General features: G+C 38.4%; 1 protein-coding gene across 10 annotated transcripts in view; it reads right to left on the bottom strand.

Moving 5' to 3' along the window:
• mast4 (microtubule associated serine/threonine kinase family member 4) overlaps nucleotides 1–18,015 on the bottom strand; it is a 120,757-nt gene that overhangs the window by 77,930 nt on the left and 24,812 nt on the right. For all 10 annotated transcript variants that reach the window (XM_036140465.1, XM_036140462.1, XM_036140463.1 and 7 more), the window contains exons 2-3: nucleotides 16,515–16,668; nucleotides 10,538–10,671 (exon numbers count right to left, since the gene is read on the bottom strand). In XM_036140465.1, the coding sequence (XP_035996358.1) occupies nucleotides 10,538–10,671; nucleotides 16,515–16,668 (288 nt within the window). The remainder of the gene's footprint in view (nucleotides 1–10,537; nucleotides 10,672–16,514; nucleotides 16,669–18,015) is intronic.

Here is an 18,015-nt window from a genome sequence, read left to right as displayed (position 1 = left end):
GTGCTCAGACAATTAAAATTTAAATTCTCTAAATAAAACTCTCAGCAGCAACAGGACTGGTGTTAAGATTATGGAATTGCTTTGAAAAGTCATTCATCTTGTATATTTATCTGGGGGTCTCCTTTGTCCTTTATCTACTTTGTCTCTATTGTGAGTGCCAATCTAAATTATGGACAATTAAAAGACAGTCCATTTTAAAATGAGGTTGTAGGATCTGTCCAAATGTATGCAATAAGGGACGTTATTAACATCATCTTAAAGCTGTGGCCACCCTTAAAAAAGTAAATCCAGTGCAGGATTTCAAATCCTTCCATTACCTCTAAAGAAGTCACTTTACGAAGTGACAAAGAGCTCTCAGCAGTCCTACCAGGATTGAGGGATCCTTTAGGGTTTTCTACACATTTTTCTGGTCAAAATTCCTTCTTTTCCCAAACCTAAATTTAGAGAGTTCTCTGTATAAATACAAAAAAGGACTTTTCCATGAATTTATGTGCCTAAAGTGCTTAGACTTTACAGAGCATGGAAAAGCAACAGGCTTTAGGACAGAAAGAGATGAATGGCAAGATGAATGACTGAGTAAAGGGATGGAGAGTAAACAAGAGGAATTGACTAAATGATGAACAGAGACAGGGAAACTACTGCATAAAAAAAAAAAACAGTACATATATTTTTTTCTTGAACATCAACAGAAGTTTCAAAAGTCTCTTCAATGCTTATGTTGTCTGCCGGGAAGAAAAAAAAGCACTGTTCATTGGCCAACTTTGCAGACAACAGGGAAACTTTAAAATAAGAATCTAATACGTAAATACTGAGTATTGTGCTCACCCTAATATCAGATTATAAGATGCCACATGTTGTACACCCATCACTCGCTCTCCACTGCTACCCTCTCTGAAAGCCCATAATATCTACAGACTGTTGAACAAAAACAAGCATATGAAGCTTTATGCTTCAACATGCCATTATTGTGAGCGTTGCAGTTATTCTAGACAGCATCTTTCCCCACTAGTTTTATTTTCTTAGCACAGTGCCAACACTCTTATATGGGTTAGCTTATGCTCTCGTCTGTGTAAAGTGCAGAGTCCTCTTTTTTTCCTTTGCAACAAGAAATTACCGTGACCACCACGATATCAGTAAAGGACATCACAGAGTGACAATTACCAGGGAAAATGAGAGTCCGCAAAGGCACGACATCAGGATTATGACAATCTTATCTCCATATCATGCCAGAAGTGAATTATTGATTTTCTGCCAGAGAGCATCACGGTCAAGAGGACGGTGCCATGCTTGTGACAGCGCTATGAACACCCAGGGGCAGGAAGGAGGAGTGCAGAGGAGGGAAAAAGACAATAACGGGGGGGCAGACAGGTGAAGGGATAAAGCCTCGCAGACAGAGGATAAGGCTGAAAAGATATTGCAAACAAAACAACAGGAAAGCAGGAAAAAAATGTCCTCAAAAAAACCCATTCGGTTCCAAGTCTCAACATTTACTTTTTTTATTAATAGTGCTCATTTTGGTACATAGCCAATATTTCTATTTTCTTATTTAGATAGCAGAATATAACAATAAATGTTTACTGTCTTTAAATCATGTGTCTCCATATCCTGTGTGACTGCAGCTATTTTAATGATGTGATCCCGCTGTGCCCCTTCCTTCCCCTGAGCTTTAACACAAAGTGAGCTCGCGTCGTCTACCATTTGCCTCCGGGCTAGGCCTGTCACACTCTCACAGGAACCTTTTTACAAGACAGCTAAAGAAAACTAATAGAAAATCAACCGTTTGTACAGCATTGGTCTTTCATGATTTAAGGGCCTCTACTTGTTAATTTCCCAGTATAAACGTGACAATTTTAATGAGGAAAAGGCTTTTCCGTTTTTAGATGCAATAATAAGCATAGAAATGAATCGGCCAATCATTAGGTGTTGAGCTGGGTGGAAATACTTTTTGTTCATCCTAGTCTGTGACGGAGGTTCAAAGGCAAAAAGAGTCAACTCAACACACAAAGTGTTTAAATCCTTTGAGGAACGTAGTTTTTAAAGTGATTTTAAGGTTTTTGTCCTCTGATATACTAGTAAAACCATGAAAATAAAAGGCAATAATAAAGAATAAATACGATTCATATCACCAAATCTAGCTTTTCTGCATGTGATTGAAATTTATCCTATTCTCAAAACGTTAAAAATAACAAAATGAAATGAGCAGCTTTAAAATAGATCAATAAATCATTGCTAATGTGTAGGTGTGGTATATCTCTTGGGACCCGTAATAGAAAAACATAAAAATATTTAAATCTGAGCTTTAGAGTCACCAGGATCCGAGTCGGGTGTGGCCATAAATGACGGCGAGAGTCTGTTCAGGTGGATTAACGTGTTATTAGCAACACATTTGCGATTGTCATACTGAATACATTGAAAACTGTGAATACTACTGCAATTCAATATGCTGTGCAGCTCCATTTCTGAGGATGCTGTAAGCATTGTTTGATTTGCACAATCTCATGCAGTAATACAGCCTGTGTGCTGGCAGGCCTCCACTCAATCAGTTTCAGTGACTAGATTGCTGTGCTTCCAAGTCTCCTAACTATCAGTATGACAGATGCCATTCTGTCGGTGCAATTCAGAGGCATCATTTTGCCTTAATTAAAGCCGCCACTAATGATTCTGTTGCGACACGGTAGCAGAAAATCCATCTCCTCCCAAACACAGAACGACTCATTTTCAAACCAACCATCAAAACTCTGAAAGGAAAAGTACACCAACCAATCACTATCAAGATGCTAAAGCACCTGTGTTTTATGTTTCAGTCCTCTTGTCTAGGCTCAGTGTTAAGGCAGGATGACACGCTGGCTTTAGATGTAGCACTGAAATGGCAAAAATCTCATGAGGATGTAGCGACATGTCAGCTTGTGTCCAAATATAGCCTTATCTGACAAGCAGGTTCAAGATATTCATTTTCTCATGGTGCTGATGATTCAAAGAGGAAACCCTTAATCCCAGTTCTTTGTTGATGAGGACAAATTTATAAAATAAAACCTAAGATGATAAATGTTCAGAGTAGGACAACTTTTTTTCTAGCGTTGGTTCTGTACATCACCACAATGAATTTTAAATGAAAGAGTCGGTGGAAACGCAGACCATCAAGTTAAATTCAGTGTGTTGAATGAAAAGGTTGTCTAGAAATGTGAGGAATTAAAGTATTTTTAAAACACAATCTCTTTATTTCAGGGGTTCTAAAGTTATTAAATCAAATAACTGAACAAATAATGTTCCTTTTTAATACTTGGTTGAAAACCCTTTGCTGGACAGCCTGAAGTCTTGAACTCATTGACATCACCAGACGCTGGGTTTCCTCCTTGTTAAAGCCCAGCCAGGCCTTTACTGCAGCCGCATCAGTCGCTGTTTTGCGTTTCAGAGTTCGCCACGGCTTTGTTTCTTTCTCACGAAGTAGCAAACTGTAGTTTTGCCACTCTTAGTGTAGCAATTTCTTAGTTGTTTTTATTGGCTTGTTTTAGCTGCATGAAGAGCTTCGTTGACCACAGGTTGTCTGTTTACAGCAGAATCTTCCAAATGCAAGCACCACACCTCTAATCAACATCAGACCTTTATCTGCTTAATTGACCACCTAACGAAGGAACTGCCCAGACGTAGCAGTGCCCAACTTTGATTTTTGTGATTAAGAATGGACTTCTGTGTGGCTGGTACTGGGAATACATGATTAAGAGAAAGGACTACATAATGGTGTATGTTCCAGAAACTTTACTGCTTATTTCACTTATTTTTTAAGTTAATTTTTCATCAATTGCCATGCAATGCCGACGTGGCCAAGGAACAGAAAGGCTTTGTCATATTCAAGGGATGAGCTTCTTTCTCTGTGGCATTTTGGGAAGAGACCTGTTGATCCTTACGGATCAGTCCTAGGAAATACACCGGAGGAAATTAAATCCACTCAAAAACGACTCCGGAAAAGAGGCTGGAGAGGAGGCGTCCGACAGCGTTTGCGGAATAGAGGAAGTCGACAGCCTCTACCGTCCATCATTCTGTGTAGCGCAAGGTCACTCCGCAAACAAGATCGATGAACTACGAAATCTGGCGAGAGGATGTTTTGAGGAGGCTTGTATTATGCCGATTATAGAAACATGGGAGCAACCAGACTCTCGACAACTATGTTGAAATAGAGGGATTCTCACAGAGTGCAGAGGGGGCGGGGTCTACATGTATGTCAATGACCGATGGAGCAGGCAGTACACAGAGCGCAGATCTGCAAACCTTACATGGAACTGCTGTGCGTGAGTTTCAGACCTTTTTACCTCCCCCGTTCAGCAACAATATCATTTGTTCCACCTATGTTCCTCCTAGAGTCAGTGGCTCTCAGTCCGCAGCATTGGTAGCAGACTGTGTCCACGAGCAACTGCAGCACACCCCAAATGCTCCCATCTTCATCATGGGAGATTTCAATCACTGCAACTTAAACGTTGCACTACCAGGATTTGAACAATATATTGACTGTGTGCTACTAGGCAAAGTTGCACATTAGATAAGTGTTACGGTAACATAAAACATGCTTATATAGCCACAGCAAGACCACCTTTATCCAACTTTGATCACAACGTTATTCATTTCATCCGCATATACAAAAATGCCCTTAAAAGCAGGAAACCCCAAATTAAAACACAGTTCACATCTGGTCTGATGATAGCATAAAAACATTGAAAGGTTGTTTCTTATCCACAGATTCTATGAGGAGCACAATTTGGACACTGCCACAGATGTAATCCCAGACTTTATTAAATTCTGTGTTGACATTGTGATACCAAGAAAAGAAACCAAGATCTACCCCAATAACAAGCCTTATATCACAAGGGAGGTTAAAGACTGCATTAACAGGAACAAAAACAAGCTTATAACAACAATGATCGCCTACAATTAAAAACTATACAAGCAGAGCTAAATCAGAAGTTAAAAAAAGCAAGAGATCATCATAAGAAGGCTGTTGAGGACAACTTGATATCCATGAACTCAAAACACTTGTGGAATTCTTTGAAATTGGCTGTCAACATAAAACTGTCCCAATAATGTATTAATGCTGTGAACGAACTGGCTAAAGCAAACAACCTGAAAGCCTTTTATGGACAGTTTGATAATCATGACTTTTCTGCTGAAAATGACTCGATACTTTGTGACGTGGTCCCACAGGAATGGGACAGGATTGATTTTGATCATGTTACAGGTCAATGTCAATAAGGCCACAGGTCCAGATGGTATTTCTGCTCTCTTATTAAGAACTTTTGCAGAAGAATTGACACATGCTTGGAGACCATTTTTTTAGAGATCTGTTGATACTCATACAATTAATATACCTGTTGACAAAACGCACTGCCCACAGGAGAACAAAGACTTTAGACCCATCGCTTTTACATCTGTTGTGATTAAATGTCTTGAAAAATTGGTGGTAATGTATCTACGATCGGGTGTGGGTCCACAACTAACAACCAATTTGCTAATAAATGTAACAGGCACTGATGATGCTTGCAATGGCTTAGTGCATCTAGTGGCTAAACACCTAGAAAACCCAAGGCTTATGCTAGACTGCTTTTTGTTGATTTTAGTTCGGCCTTTAATACTCTCCAGTCTCATGTCCTTCAGTCTACAATGAAAAAAAATGAACGTCAATCATCAGATGGTTTCACTCATTCCATATTAGTCGTTCCCAGCAAGTCAGGGTGAACAGGACCTTATCTGATATTAACATCAGTACTGGCGCTCCTCAGGGGTGTGTCAGTTCACCTGTTCTGTTCACCTTATATAACAATTACTGCAGTTGTAATACACCAAACAACTATATGTTCAAATCTTCAGATGACTCAGCTATTCTCTGCCTCATTTCAGGTACATCAGACTTAACTAGTTACAGACAGCAGATTAAAACCTTTGTTCAGTGGCACAAGGAACGCTTTCTGACTCTGAGTACTGATCTTAGACCCCTCCCCAGTGGTCATCCATAATCAATGAATTGCACAGGCAGATTCCTACAAATATCTTCGATTACAAATTGACAATAAATTATCGTGGATTGCTCAGGTTGACTATGACTGCAACAGGGTCCAGCAGCGGCTACATTTTCTGCGCAGGTTGAGGGCCTTTGGTGTCAGTCAGAAAGTCATGCTGCTCTTTTGCCACGCTGTAATAGATAGCGTGATTAGGTACGGCATTTCTGCCAGGTTTGGTAACCTGTCAGTCCAAATGAAGGCCAAACTTTCTTGTCTTACTTAAAGAGCTGAGAAGTTGATGGGAGTCAAGCAGCACCCCTCACTTCAGACAATCGTCAATGAAACAATAACCGGACAGGCCCGGAAAATAATCTCAGACCCCACTTATATTTTTTATTCAGAGTATCAGTTTCTTTCTTCAGCACTTCAGACCAGTAGTAGTTGTGTTTTTATGTGTGAATGTAATGTGACAGCCATGGTTTGGACTATTCAGCAGGCTCTACCCAAGACACATTTCCTTTGGGACAATAAAGTTAATCTAACCCAATACCCTCTGAGTCAACTGTTCAATTACCTTTGGTCCCATTTAAAAGAGGGTGGCACATGTTAAACGGCTGAACCTTTCATCCAATTTGAGTGTGGAAAGCTGGGAATCTCCACGGTATGTCCATGTCCTTTACAGAATGATGATTAGACAATGTTGCAGTAAACGAGTAAAAAAGAAAAAGAAAAAAAATATTGAGTAAGTGTCGATATACACGTGTACCTAAGTTTAAGTGACGGAAGTACTCTGTATAGTGTCTTGCAAAATGATTCATATCCCTTCAACCCTTTTAAAATTTGGAACACTACAACCAGAAATAAATGGGTTCTGCGCTTTGTTAAGAAAAAATATGCAGGTGTGAGTGCATAAGACTAAAATATGTGCAATTGCATCACCCAAAACACAAATTAATAGAGTGTCAACAGGGCCTTTCAAACGACCTAAACATAACCCCTGAAGCAGATTCATGCTACAGTTGCTACCTGAACATCCACAGCAACAATCCTCATGCTAAAAGCGGACAGGGGATGAGAGCCCCTACATTTAGCGGTTTCCATTTTTAGAACTTTTATTTAAATACCAAAGTAATATGGCAATTGTAATAGCAATAATATTTATAGCAACAAACCCCACTACTGACTGGTTTATGCAAAAATGTTTGGAAAATAATGTATCTTCTAAATGACACTAGTCTTTCCTTGGTAAGAGAAAACCAATTGTATTTGGCTACAGGCTCTCATATCTCTCCTGCTGAGGTGTCCTTATCTCACGAGCCGCGACCTTCCTGTGGTGGTTGTCAGATTAATCATCGTGTAAGAGGATCAGTCAAGAAACAATAAAACAAATCTCACAATTCAGGCAAAGTCAATGATGTTAAGGATTCTCCCAGGTTGTCAAGCTGTAAAACCTAAATTAGATCAATGCATGAGGTGCAGCACAATTACATTACAGGGAATTATGCGATCAGTCACACAGCAGGGTCAAAATAACCAAGGGGTTTCAATTGTGCCTGGTACATGAAAGAAATTGCAACTACCTCAGCACTAAGAGAAAAAGCACTAGCGCCCCCATGTGTACAAAAACAGCCTGCCTGCACTGAACTTGACTTTCACTTAGACAAAAATACTCATGTTTAAACTACATACACACACACACATACACACACATTTTCAGGTTTTTCAAAGCTATCTAGATATGTAGTAGAAGCACACATGCATATAGAGATACTTTCAAAAAATTCTGCATCTAAAAAAAAACAAGAACACACTGGACATGAACTGATGTGGAGCAATATTTTACTGCCAGTTCAGGTTACCGTGCTTTTTTCTGGCTCGGCATGCTTCCACCTCTGAGGGCCTATGTGTGGGTCAGTAAAAATAAGTCCCCACAGTTCCTCTAAAAGCACCCTCAAACATACGTGTAGATACACAGACATGAGCCTCACATGCTTTCCTATTAAATTAACCTTTTCTCTAACTGATACAGAGCACACGCGCAGGAACGACTCTCAGCCTAACGTCATTAGGCCCGCCTCTGAATTTGATTGCATCTCCCTCCTCAGACAATAAGATCACAACAGTCCCTCAGTGTGGTATGAGAAAACAGAACAGGAACACAATGAAGGTCATTCTCTGTCCGCTGGTTTGAGAAGTTGGCCGAAACATGGCCAACAGCATTCATGGATATTTTATCTTAGATTTTGTGAATGTCGGCCTTTATGATGCTAATCTGAAACTAGTTCAATAGCAGATCGTAATGAAGTTGTTACTCCGCAGTCCCAGAAAAATAGTCACATTATAAAAATCCATTTTAAGCCACTGAACTGAATCAGATGGCAGCAGAAACTGATAACAGCCATTAAGCAAACACACCATTTCCAGGCACTACACAAAAGCTCAGGAGCAATAAATAAACTAGGAACACAGATGATTACAGCCTGTTCTCACTACACTCGTTTGAAAGCACAGACCATCCTCTGTCATCTACTGTATACAGAGAGCCTGGTTTAAAAAAAAAAAACAAAACAAAAAACGCTGAACTAATCACAAATACTTGTTATATTGCCATTAATCTCCTCTGCTCACAGAATCCCAGGATTAAATGTTTATTATGCTTTTCATCTTCTGTCAGGATTATTTAGAATTGAGTAAACCCCGTCTGGTAAAATAGTTTGAGTATTCTCAAACAGTGAAATGTTGGGTTATCTGAAACAGAAAATATTTAGATGCACTATATTAAGTGTGTAATATATATATATATATATATATATATATATATATATATATATATATATATATATATATAGATAGATAGATAGATAGATAGATAGATAGATAGATTTTTTTTTTTTTTTCTTCTCTCTCAATAGCATTCCATGAGGTGATTTTTTTTTTCATCCGTCCAATGACTTCTGTGGAAAACCAGTAAATTAAGAAATATCCAGCACATGAGGATGTTATGGAAACTTTTAAGCAGGATATTATGGGCTATATAGTTCAATCCAAAATTAACAAGGCCTGTGATAGATTTCGGTTTAAAAGTGATCTTTAAATATTACCAATGTGTTCCTTCTGAGCAGAAGTACAATTTAAAAGGAGCAATAAGTAAGACATTTACTGTAAACCCAACCTACATCATTCTCATTTCTCACCCAGGATGGAAGTAACATTCCCTATAAACAACCAGTCCTCTCCATCAACAATGTCTTGGTCAAGTTTTTCTCCTTTCAAACCTAGGAGGTACGGTCCGAAACTACTTTGGTTCAGAGTATAGCCCGTGTTTACTTCCTGGTTCCTGAGCCAATCATATGAGAGTTCCCAGGGTCCCCAAAACAGAGCTCAGCATTTTGGTATTGTATCTTGGCAAAAGAGCAGCAGCCTGCCAACATGGAACCCAGTAAGAGAAGCAGACCAGTAATAGAACAAAATACAACATCAAAATATGATGTATATTCTGCCCATCCAGTGCAAGTAAAAATTCAGTGCAACAGACCGCTGAGTCCGTGAAAAGCATGTGTATGTGTTGTTTAAATTTTAACCACTAGATGTCATTATTACTTATTGTTCCTTTAAGTTTTCAAGAGGCCCAGCCTAAGATCCAACATAAATCTGAGAGAATCTGTGCAGTGAGCCCAAAATTGGGGCCATGGCAAGGATTCCTTCCAAACTCAAAGGCCTGGAAGTAATCAACAAACTGTCAAAATATGCAGAGAAACGTGCAAAAGGATGGCCAGCACCTTTAAATAAAGTTGTTATGCCAGTAAGTATTTTCTATAAATTACTATGAAGGTAATTTTTTAAAAATTATATAAATCTAAACAAAACAAATTATTGCTTTTCTCTGAAATTGACATTCTCATCTCATTCTACAATATTTTTCTATGTTTTGAAAGATAACAGTCTAATGTATGATAAAGATGTATTATGAATGAAAATAATTTTAAATGTAAATCTGCTAAGGCTATAAATAATTTTGCAGCAAACTGTTATCACACGTGCTGAAAACTTGCTTGTTTTCATATTTCAAAAATAGGGATGAAAGACAAAATTGTATTGTCTTAAATATTGTGAAAAGATCAATTGTGATCAGCTGGTATCTTCTCTCACACATATTGCTCCCTTGTTTTCTACAATTACAATGTTTCCACCACCATACCCAGGTTAGCTTACCTTAATATTATAGTACCCAAGGATTATAGGTACTATAAAATATAGCAAGTCCCAATCAATTAGGAACACAATAAATACTAACTAACATATAAGTAGTCAAAATATTACATTAGCAACAGAACAAATAACAGCTGCTTTTTGGTTTTAGATCATGTTCTAAATCTCTGTTTAAACAGAGTTACCATGTAAAATATATTTTTAGAATCGTTCCATATAAACAATTGCCGGTTTGTAATGTCACAATTTTCACAAAATGCGGTTTAAATGCAGCATTAACATTGTGAGTGATGACATGGAGCAGAACAACCAAAGCAGGACCAGAAAGGGCAAGCACTCACCGAACTAGAGGAGAGTGAAGGGTCTGACTTTCCAAGGTGCAGGGATCGCATGTGGACCAGATTAGAGGTCTCGGATGACGGCTGCAGCACTGTCTGGCTCTGCTGAAAGCTGGGGGGCAGCAACAGGTACTTTCCTGCAAAACATCACAATCAGATCAGCTGAAAGGCGGATTCACAAACAGATGCATCAGAGTTTCATTGAAATACTTTGGGATAGCTTAAAAGTAATTTGCTTCCAAATTGCAATATGTAAGTTGAGGATGTTTTTTTTTTTAAAAAAAAAAAAAAAAAAAAAAAAGAAGAATATTGTTTTCTCTTTTCTATGTCATTAAAGAGTCCTTGTGGAGCCCTCTACTGTAATCAAGTAGATCACCAGGATTAACGATTTTAGATTGTGGCATATAACCATAAAAGGCATTCAACACATTTTAAATGATAGTGAGAATAACAAACCCTGAATACACCTTTTGTTGAAGTTTGAAAGCAAGACTAAATGTACTCGTGTTAAAATGCCACCTGCAGAGAATCAACCAGATTTATTGGCAAAGATTGTGTGCACAAACAAGGAATGTGACATCGGCTTCACACGTTTACAGAGTAAAGACATGAAGTATAAATAAAGAAACTTTTGGGTTAAATTATGAGCAATTAAAACCAAAAGGAGTTTAAAATGAAATTTTTAAATGAGGAAGGGACAGAAATCGTTGAGTGTTTAGTGTTTGTACTTGACCTTTGTCAAGTGCAGGTCAAAGGGTGCAGTGCTACATGCGAAAATCCCCGCAGTCAGCTCTTGTTAGGCTGGTTACGATAAACCTTCTTACTTTGTGCAGACAAACAGGAAGTAAAATGTTTCAATTAGGTCAGGGGAAGGAAAAGCCTATTAAGGGCTCACTTCACACCTAAAAATGACATAATCCTGGAAAAGAAATATTCTGGTGCGGGACGGAAATAGGCCTACACATTTTATAAACATTAGTTATTTGTTTCTTTGTAAAAGCAGCACAGAATCCACTTTTATTTCTTGCAGCTAGATGGCAGTAAAAGCTGTTCATCCCCTTCATCGGTGCCTTGTCTTATGATAGAGCCAAGATAAAAGATTACAAACTGAGAGCAATCTCCAATGACTGTACACCATTTTAATGCATCGCTGTCTCACCGTAATTACTTTTTATCATCCCGAACATTTTGTTTTTATTGCCCTGTAAAAAAATAATAATACAACAAGGCGCGGCTGTAGCCGCTTTTCCCTTCAATCAATGCAAAAAACACTAAGGGGGGGGGGGGGCTCTGCTCTAAATGGCAGGAGGACGTCTGCAGTTCATTTACCCTTCCGCATACTCCACAGTATCTATTTTTATCAGGTATTATAAGCTGCAGGAGGTATGTTTTAAGTTCACCGCCCTGATGACGGCATTCAAATTATGAAAGACAAGGCCTGATATACAGGTCAAAGGGTGTACTTATATTTCAGACAAACCTCTTTCCCTGCAAGTGCTCACGAAGGAACAGATTTCAGACGTTAGGAGATCAAAAAACACGTGCAACAGAGGGTGTAAGTAGGACTTAAGTAAGAAGTTCAACACATTGGAAACATTATGCATATTTGATGCTTCTTTAAGTCCAAGAGGTTGTCAGGTCGAGGTGATAAACTAAACATATATCTACAGCACTCTCAACTATGGCAAAGACGGAAAAAAGCTGTAAAATAAATTCGGTAACATACTCTCACTCTGATGGTGATCTTTAGGAGTTTGAAACCTCCCTTACCGTTCTAGTGGGTGTGCCCAAAGGCCAGCAGCCTTGTTTTGCACAGCTCCAGTTAACATTTTGACTGACTGTTGTCACTAGATATAGGTTTAAAAACTTGACAACACCATATTTATTTTCAACTTGAATGGCAGGTTCTCTTGACTTTCTCATATTGAGGAGTGTGAGAAACAGGCCTCTCCTACATCACAGCTACACCCCAGAGGAACAGAACGCCATGGATGACCTGCTTTTAAGAGTTTCTATACAATCCCATCAGCTTTTATTCAAAAAGTATACATTAGAAAAATTGTTAGGGGTGCCAATAAGTGTGGTTATGCTGACTTTGCAAAGAGAAAAACAAAGAAACTGGATCGGGTCACAGCACCAGTAAAGGGACATGTAATTCACAGCCAATGGTTATGGGTAGCAAATATGCAACAACACAAATTGAGGTTGCTGTAGTTTGCATTTGTAAAATATTGATTTAATCCTGGGTAAGGCCTGCCATACAGCACCTTTAGTGCAGCAAAGATGGAAAACTGTACAGTGATGTTTCAGTGCCATGTCAACAACGCAGAGTTTCCTAAGAGAAACAACAAAAGCAGAAGGTGTCTGGCAGTTCTGGAGCAGCTCCAAAAATATTTAGACCCTATAGGGTTGGAACAGATGCAGATATTCTGCCAGGTCAGAGAACAGCAAAATATTAATCAGAGCATTCATTTCTTCACAGCCCATCTGTGATCAATGCTTTTGAATCCAGGGAAATTAAAATGTGGATAAACAGGACGAGAGGGGGAAAGTGAGGTCTTTCCTTCCTTACCGGCAAATGTTTTCCCTCACAACAGCCCTTCACATCCCGGCATAAAGGAAACCATCACAAACTACTCAACACTTGGAAAGGTGTGGATCAGCACATGTGGGTAAAGGGCTAAGGTTAAATTTACAATAGACAAATTTATGACAAAGGTCAGATCCCAACTTTGAGTAAAGCGTTTCAACTATTGAGAATTCATAATGTGCAAAAATCTATTTAAAGATTGTCTCTGATGAGACCATCAGTGCTTAAGTTAAGCAAGGGTATAAAAGCTGGTGTCCTTTTCACTAATGCGTTCTACCAGTGAAAGGAAAAGCTTGAATTTTAGCTTCTGTAAAAGGTTTTTTTTTTTTTGTTGCAATTTTTTTTGGCTCCTTTGAGGTCATCCTGTCAAAAAAACAGCACCTAATGTTCAAGCCTTTCAGGTGAATAAGTCAGGCCTTTAATTTGCGTTTACCCTCCTGTGTTGTATCTGCTGGATGTGAGGCCTAGCTGTAGAAATTGCAACGGATTCAGCTAAAAGAAAAAAAAAAAAAACCTTGTTTCAATGCTCTGATGCTGTAACTACACAGCTGAAACTCACTGGCTAAAGGTTTGTTTATCCATCCTGTTTTTGTGTACCAGCTACTAAAGGTTAATGCATTTATTCAAGGCTTCATCCATTTTACAACCTTGTAGGTCGACATTTTCTATAAATAGCTAAAAAAAAAAAAAAAAAAAAATCAGGCTTTTAACACCATATATTAGACAGAGCCCTATTGTTTCTAATGCACTGCAATGAGCAAATGAAGCAGACAGACAGAACAAAAGAGCCATTTATTGGTTTCTGTCTGTAGGGAGAATTTATTTTTAAGCCTAAGAATTTTATCCAAAGGAAAAAATAAAACCTGTGATATTCGTTTTTTTCCAATTGCACTTTTACTCTTCAACAATCTGACTGTGATTAAAAAAAACGCTGAATATGTTTGTGTACTCTGGTGAAAATTGTGTCTCACTAATATTGTTGCCTGTGTTGTTGAAGGCAGTCCTGGTAAACGAGATTTTAAATCTTAATTGTTTCGCCTGGTTTAATAAAGGCTAAATAATAAAAAGAAAATAAGAGTCTTAATCTAAAGCTTATTAGATGACATAAAGCATGTTTTTCTTTTGTTTAATAAGCAAAGAACAAAACACTGGTATATAGGATTATCATTTGAATTTATTTAACCCCTAGCTAAACCTCTGCATGCTTTAGCTAAATTAAAAAGAAGAAGAACAAATACTCTGACCAGCTGATTTTTTTTGTTTCTCTGTTTGTTTTTCCTTCTGGTGCTCTAATCCCACCCGATGAACAGCCTCCCCAACTCTCTGAGCAAGGCGTCACTCGGCACCTTCAGAGAGTTTGACACAGACAGAGGATGACAAACCAAAACCACAAAAAGCCATGAGGTCATTAACACTCATAATACTCCTGACAGCTCAGAGTCTGCTTGGCTAAACAGACATAATGAAATATTTAATAGGAATAAAACAGATACATATCTAAGTGAGTTATAGTGAACTATCACCAAGTCACCGATTACCTTCCAAATTTTACTTTTCTCTCTAGTTTGTTTTCAGATTTCTAATCACAACAAGTCCATACAAAAGGCAGAACAATAAAGCGTGAGCAAATAATTAGGAACATGTTGAATTTTGTCATTACTGACATAAAAACATTTTAAAATAAATTATAAAAACAAAGGAAAATGGGCTCAATCATTCAATTATTTCAATAGTTTTTCCAGCTTTGGTGCTGAAACCCCATCAGTTATAAATCTTTACAAGGAATGTCTTCAAGTCTTGACCTGGGATGATACATCATCTCATGGCAAAATAGCTCATAACATTAAAAAGCCATGATATTTTTCACAATAAAATCCATGTAGAAAAGTTCTGATCAGATCCTGTCAACACGACTCCCTCCGGTGAAGCAGGTGTGAGCAGGATGCTCTTGCTTTCAAGTCTAAAAGGAAGTCGTTCTTTAGCCGTTTCCCTGTTGTGCTCACAGAGGTGACTAATAAAGATTCCTCCTCAAGCTGACCGACAAACACTAACAAAAGTAGTTACCCTTTAAAGGTTTGTGTGACAGCATGTTGGGTATTTGACAGAAAGAAACACGCACCAAAATCAGAAGTCTTTATTTTCCCTCAAATAACGCTAGTCTCAACTCGTTCTTGGGAACCTGGTGTCGTGCAACATTACGCCCTGTGAGCTGCTAGTTTTGACTGGTTCCCCGAGGAATGAGATGCAGACTTCTCCCTGTTGTTTTTAACTCTTCAAACCAGTGGGGAGAGCAAAAGCAGGAAGGAAGAGAACAAAAAGGTTTTCAAGTAGCTGCTGAAATCATGCTTACAGCTGGTTAAATGGTACAATCCTGACTAATACTTGTTTTACAACAAGTCTATTTTATTAGCAGCCCACAGCCTGCATCCGCCCTGTTCACTACTTGAATATAGCCCTTTGAACATTTATAAATAGAGTGGCACAATCCTTTCATACTGAAATAATAATTTATCCTTTTGTGTAAGAACTAAATAAAGCCAGGTACTATAAAGACTTCATTCACATAATTAGCCCAATAAAAAGCCTGTTAAACAAACCTGCACTTGAGTTTAGTCAACATTGGATTAATAATCTTATTTTGTAAAACTGTCCCTTCAGTTGCACCCCACCTATATAGCACTGACTTCTTCTGTGTGTGAAACTGCAAAATCTGCAGTTAATCTCCTACAACTTCCCTCTGTGGCAACGTTTATCTTCTCATAAAACAGAAATCAATACAGCAACTAGTTGGGAGAACCTATAATTACTCTACTTTAAAGTGGCTCGCTAGACTTGCCCAGCGAGTTTGAGGACTCTGTCCTCACCTGTGAAGGCCCGGGGCTGGCAGCTGTGCATGTCAACAGATTTTCTACAAGTCAATCTAACGAAAAAGGTAGATTAATGATTTGTTCCCAGCAGACGCTGTTATAAATGGAGACCGGTCTGCACGCAGTGATGTGATTGCAGTTATTGTAATGCGTTTCTCTGCCTGTGAAATCCACCATTACAAGCCATTTCTTAGCTGTGGAAAGAACGATTAGTGAAGCTGGGTTACTGGCAGCATGAATTGATTCAGATGTGTTTTTCTATTGCATGAGTGAGATTAGTTACAGTAAACATGGGCTGTACTGGAATCCAGAGCGTCTCTCCATGTGCTTTGTGCTTTTAAAAACAAAATATGTCATGCATTTGTCCTTTGTATGCCAGGACTATGAGTCACCACGGTGTTGAAGATGTAAAAACGCACGGTGAAATCAGAGTGAAGGAACTTCACAAACAAAAAAAGCTAAGTTTGTTTTCAAAAATTTAAATCTGGTGGTAAAATGCACAGATCAAACACAAAGAGATTACCTGTTAAACCACCGCCCAGGCTTCTTCTACGAAGCTGTTTTCCATCCTCACTGAGCTGCAGCTTGAATTTGATAGCAGGACTTATGCCGTGGGTTAGCTCAGGAATACTGGACTTTCTCAGGAGGGTAGGAGGTGGGTAGAGGATGTGGTCCAACTGCAGGAAAAGTGGGAAAGAAAGTAAGTCCGATGGAAGCTGTAGCACCGCTAGACCAAGACGCCCCGTTTAATGACAGTAAAGGGGTTGCTCAATTGAAGGGACGCCAGGCCCTACTTAAAATATCATGATTGCAGAGCTTGTGTTTGCAAAGACGAATCAAAAAGAAAACACAAAACTTCAAAAACATCTAGAGATGCACAAAACAAATTAACCACTGGCGGGAATTGTTTCACCATTTCAACAACAAAAAATTCATTCAATATTCTTTGTTTTTGTATATGTAGAATGGAATTTGCATACATTTCCAAATTGAGGAAAACAACTATAGCCTCTTTGAAGAATTTATGTAACAAAAATTGAGAATTAAACCTTAAAAGCTAAATACTTCAAGGACACAAGAGGAAATTTCTCTCTCCAATCACTTAGGCTTAATTATCCAGCAGAATAAACACCCCTGAGGCAATTTTCTTGCGTACCATAAATGAAAACCTCTAGTCATCTCAAAATCCGAAATTGAAACAGGAAACCTCATTGTCAGAGGCATCAAGTAAACGATATCCACAGGAACAAACGGATTCCATATTGCATTCTTCGGTGTTGTCTATTACAAGGCTATTGTGCTCTCTGAAGAGGACACCGTGAAGCTCAGACGACATAACAAAGCCCAGTGGTGAGGAAGAGGCCCTCCCTGAGAATACAAAGATACACAGAGCGGAGAGGAGTGTGTGGAAGGAAATGCCCCCGCTTCCCCCAGGGAATGATTCATGATCCAAGGACTGCTAGGAATAAATACAAGCAAGAGCAACAGAGATAGAAACTCACAACAGAGCTCTTTCTAATAGTTTATCATGAAATAAATATATATTTTACCCATAATCAGGAAGAGTTTCATCTATTAAGGTTTATTGGCCTTTACTGAGAGACTAGCATTCTTTAAATCATCTACACTGAAAATATACAATCCTTTTGGGACGCTACAAAATGTGTATTAGTGCTCATTCATCTTTAAAACACTGTATGCTGAAGTTATAAGAAAGGTCTATGACGCAAAACTTACTGAGCTAAACTCATATATAAAGTAAAAGGAAATATAACAGTTACTAAACGAGGTAAAAATGTGGACCCACCACTGCAGCGCAATGTTCATTCTGGCTGCTTTTTTCTTTTTTTGTTTCTTTCTAAAGAAACAAAAAGGTTTCTGCATACTTCCCATTTTAAAAAAGTTCCACACTTTTCCAGACCCAAAGTTTAGCTATATTTTAGTTCATTGTTATGAAGCAAATACTAGAAAACCTTAAATAAATGTTCACATTATAAAAAAATAAATTTGTATGCGATGTTCCG

This window comes from Fundulus heteroclitus, chromosome 8, assembly GCF_011125445.2.
Source record: "Fundulus heteroclitus isolate FHET01 chromosome 8, MU-UCD_Fhet_4.1, whole genome shotgun sequence".
Lineage (NCBI taxonomy): Eukaryota > Metazoa > Chordata > Actinopteri > Cyprinodontiformes > Fundulidae > Fundulus > Fundulus heteroclitus.
This window is presented reverse-complemented; position numbering and strand designations above follow the sequence as displayed.